General features: G+C 36.2%; 2 protein-coding genes across 3 annotated transcripts in view; both read left to right on the top strand.

The window, feature by feature from the left end:
• Positions 1-2,500, top strand: part of LOC144959969 (uncharacterized) — a 17,010-nt gene that overhangs the window by 13,596 nt on the left and 914 nt on the right. The window contains exons 8-9 of the mRNA XM_078892850.1: positions 1-63; positions 1,987-2,500. The exon at positions 1-63 is cut by the window's left edge and continues 21 nt beyond it; the exon at positions 1,987-2,500 is cut by the window's right edge and continues 914 nt beyond it. Of these exons, the coding sequence (XP_078748976.1) occupies positions 1-63; positions 1,987-2,500 (577 nt within the window). The remainder of the gene's footprint in view (positions 64-1,986) is intronic.
• Positions 1,525-2,500, top strand: part of LOC144959970 (uncharacterized) — a 49,068-nt gene continuing 48,092 nt past the window's right edge. For both annotated transcript variants that reach the window (XM_078892851.1, XM_078892852.1), the window contains exon 1: positions 1,525-1,536. The gene's annotated coding sequence lies outside the window, so the exon portion shown is untranslated. The remainder of the gene's footprint in view (positions 1,537-2,500) is intronic.

Below are 2,500 nucleotides of genomic sequence, written 5' to 3' on the forward strand. Positions count from 1 at the left end.
CCAAATGTGGCAAGAAGTTTGCATTGTTATGTAACCTGAAAACACACTACAAGACACACGACTGTGAGTATTCAAATGAAATGAATAGATAATTGATTGATGCTGTGCCAAAAGGTCGTTTACTATTTGTTTTTTTTTTGTTTTGTTTTTTGTTTTTGTTTGGTTTCTTTTTTTTTCTTTTTTTTTTCTCTCTCATTTTTTTTTGTTTGTTTTTTTTTGGTGGTGTTTTTATTTTCGTCGTTGCCTCCGTCTCGTTCTCCACGTTGACTATGTACCCATTGTAAAGCCATTTGAGTACGTTTAGTTGATATTGCTCTATTAAAAACAAAAGCTCAATTCATTGAACTCTCTCCTTACCAGCTATTTTTAGAATTTCCCACAAAAATTCACTCCCATCCAACGAAAAAAATAGACTTTTCTTACTCATACTAAAAAGTAACAAGTGCATTCTATACAGAATGTTGTTCAGCTAAATGATGTCTTCAACACAGTGTTTTTAGTATTTATAGCTGTAATCAAAGCATTTCTTTAAATTCCGTGATGTACAAGAGAAATCAGAATGAGAAAATCGTCAGTTGCATCGTAACGAATATGACGATTTTCCCATGGTTGGTAACTTGGATTCCTAATCATCAGATCGGGACGCCTCAGCTTCCTCTCTCTCTCTCTCTCTCTAATCATCTGTGTCATTTCCTTCCACAATGCACGGTCTTTTGCTGTGGATGCTAATTTCATAAGGCCTTCCTTTGATTTTAATTATTTGTTATTTTGAAGCTGTTTTAGGTCTCTGTTGAGGACAGTGTGGCTGGTAAGGAGAGGGTTAATTAATAATAACCCGAGTCTTTGGGAGAATGTCCTCATATTATTTAGGTCGGTGCTTTACCAAAGGATAGGCATAATGTGTCAGAGTCAGAGTCAGAATTGGATTTCATTGTCACCCATCTTACCACTGACAAAATACAAAGTAAATCAGTCCGATTGTTCGGTCAGTTTTCGGAGTATTCACCATAATATAATATTATAAGCAAAGGTATCAGATCAACGTGCACTTGTTTGCAGGTCTGATAACCCAAATATCATTATGGGCTCATTGTTGTAATGGAAAACTCAAAAAATTACGCAAATTATTGTCCATTACAACAATGTTAAAATAGGCCCATAATTGGCTTCGGATGTCAGACCTGCCTATATGTACAAGTCGGATTAGATCAATCTCAGGTGTAGTTAAGATGATTTTTCTTCATTTTGGACACCCCTGTCCACCCAGTTGTGTTCATCTTTTTTGGTCTGATAGAAAGCACTTTGCATCGGACCAGTTTCCTACCCAAAGGATAGCAAGCAATTGATACTATACTTTTAACGCTTCAGCTTTTAAAAATACAATAAATAGAATTTTTAAAAGTCGTGATGTCACCCTCTTTCTTCCACATTTGCGGTTCTCATCTTGATTTCAGCAATGAAAGTTAGTGTTATCACTACCCCGGTCTCATAAATAATCTCAATGAGGAGCTCAAAGGTATCTCCAGAGTAGAGAGTCCCTCTAACAGAGCGCCCAACTTGAAATTTCAATCACTATATATAGCTTTAGAAATAAATAATTTGCCTTCAGCACGATCCAAAAATGCTCCAAAGTCCTGAATATAGGTTCTTTGGAACTGCTAATCTTTACTTTTCTACAAGATTTATTGAGTCCAAGAAGTGAATGTTGTTCTGTAGCTGGAGCCAAAAATTCGTATTTCTATGAATTTTTCCTAGTACTTGGCAGGTCTGCTCTAAAGCAGGTCGTGTTATGACATTTTTAAAAATGGAGATTGCATAATGTTATGAGATGTTCTTGCCACTATGAAAAATGAAATTATATCAAACTGAATTTAGAACCGAAAACAGACTGAGATGTGACGTCACGCTCTTGTTATCCAATAGACACTGTAATATCTTTTCAATATTTATAAAATCGAATTATTATTCTCACATTCATTCCCACAGCCACTGATTCCAGTGACGTCACAGACGGGAGTAAATGTGACGACAGCATTGATGACGTCAGCATTAGCAGCAGCCGACATCCTCAACACCATCGTCATTACAGTTATAACGACTCGTACCAGGGAAATCAAAGTAGCGCTAATACCCCTTTCTTGGATTCGTACATCGATAGTAATATCAAACAATATGCAAAACGAGTATGTCAAAGTCCGAGTCCGGATGAATATCAAGTCAAGAACAAGGTCAGGTTGATCAACAAAGTTTATAATAATGTAAATAATAACAATAATCATATTCCTGATACACATTCCACAATACTGAAGCGAAAGCATTCCAAAACCGATCTCCCTTCGGACCTTTTCACAACATATCGATATGATAATAACATCGTATCGAACCATCCTAATCAACAGAGGGCAAAAGTAAAGCGTCACACGGATTTCAGCATATCGAAACTAACCTCATCCACCAGCGATAATGATAATGATATCGATGGTAAGAAAAAATCGTCAAA

Source organism: Berghia stephanieae, chromosome 14 (assembly GCF_034508935.2).
Source record: "Berghia stephanieae isolate SIO BIC M18660-M18661 chromosome 14, UCSD_Bste_1.3, whole genome shotgun sequence".
Taxonomy (NCBI): domain Eukaryota; kingdom Metazoa; phylum Mollusca; class Gastropoda; order Nudibranchia; family Aeolidiidae; genus Berghia; species Berghia stephanieae.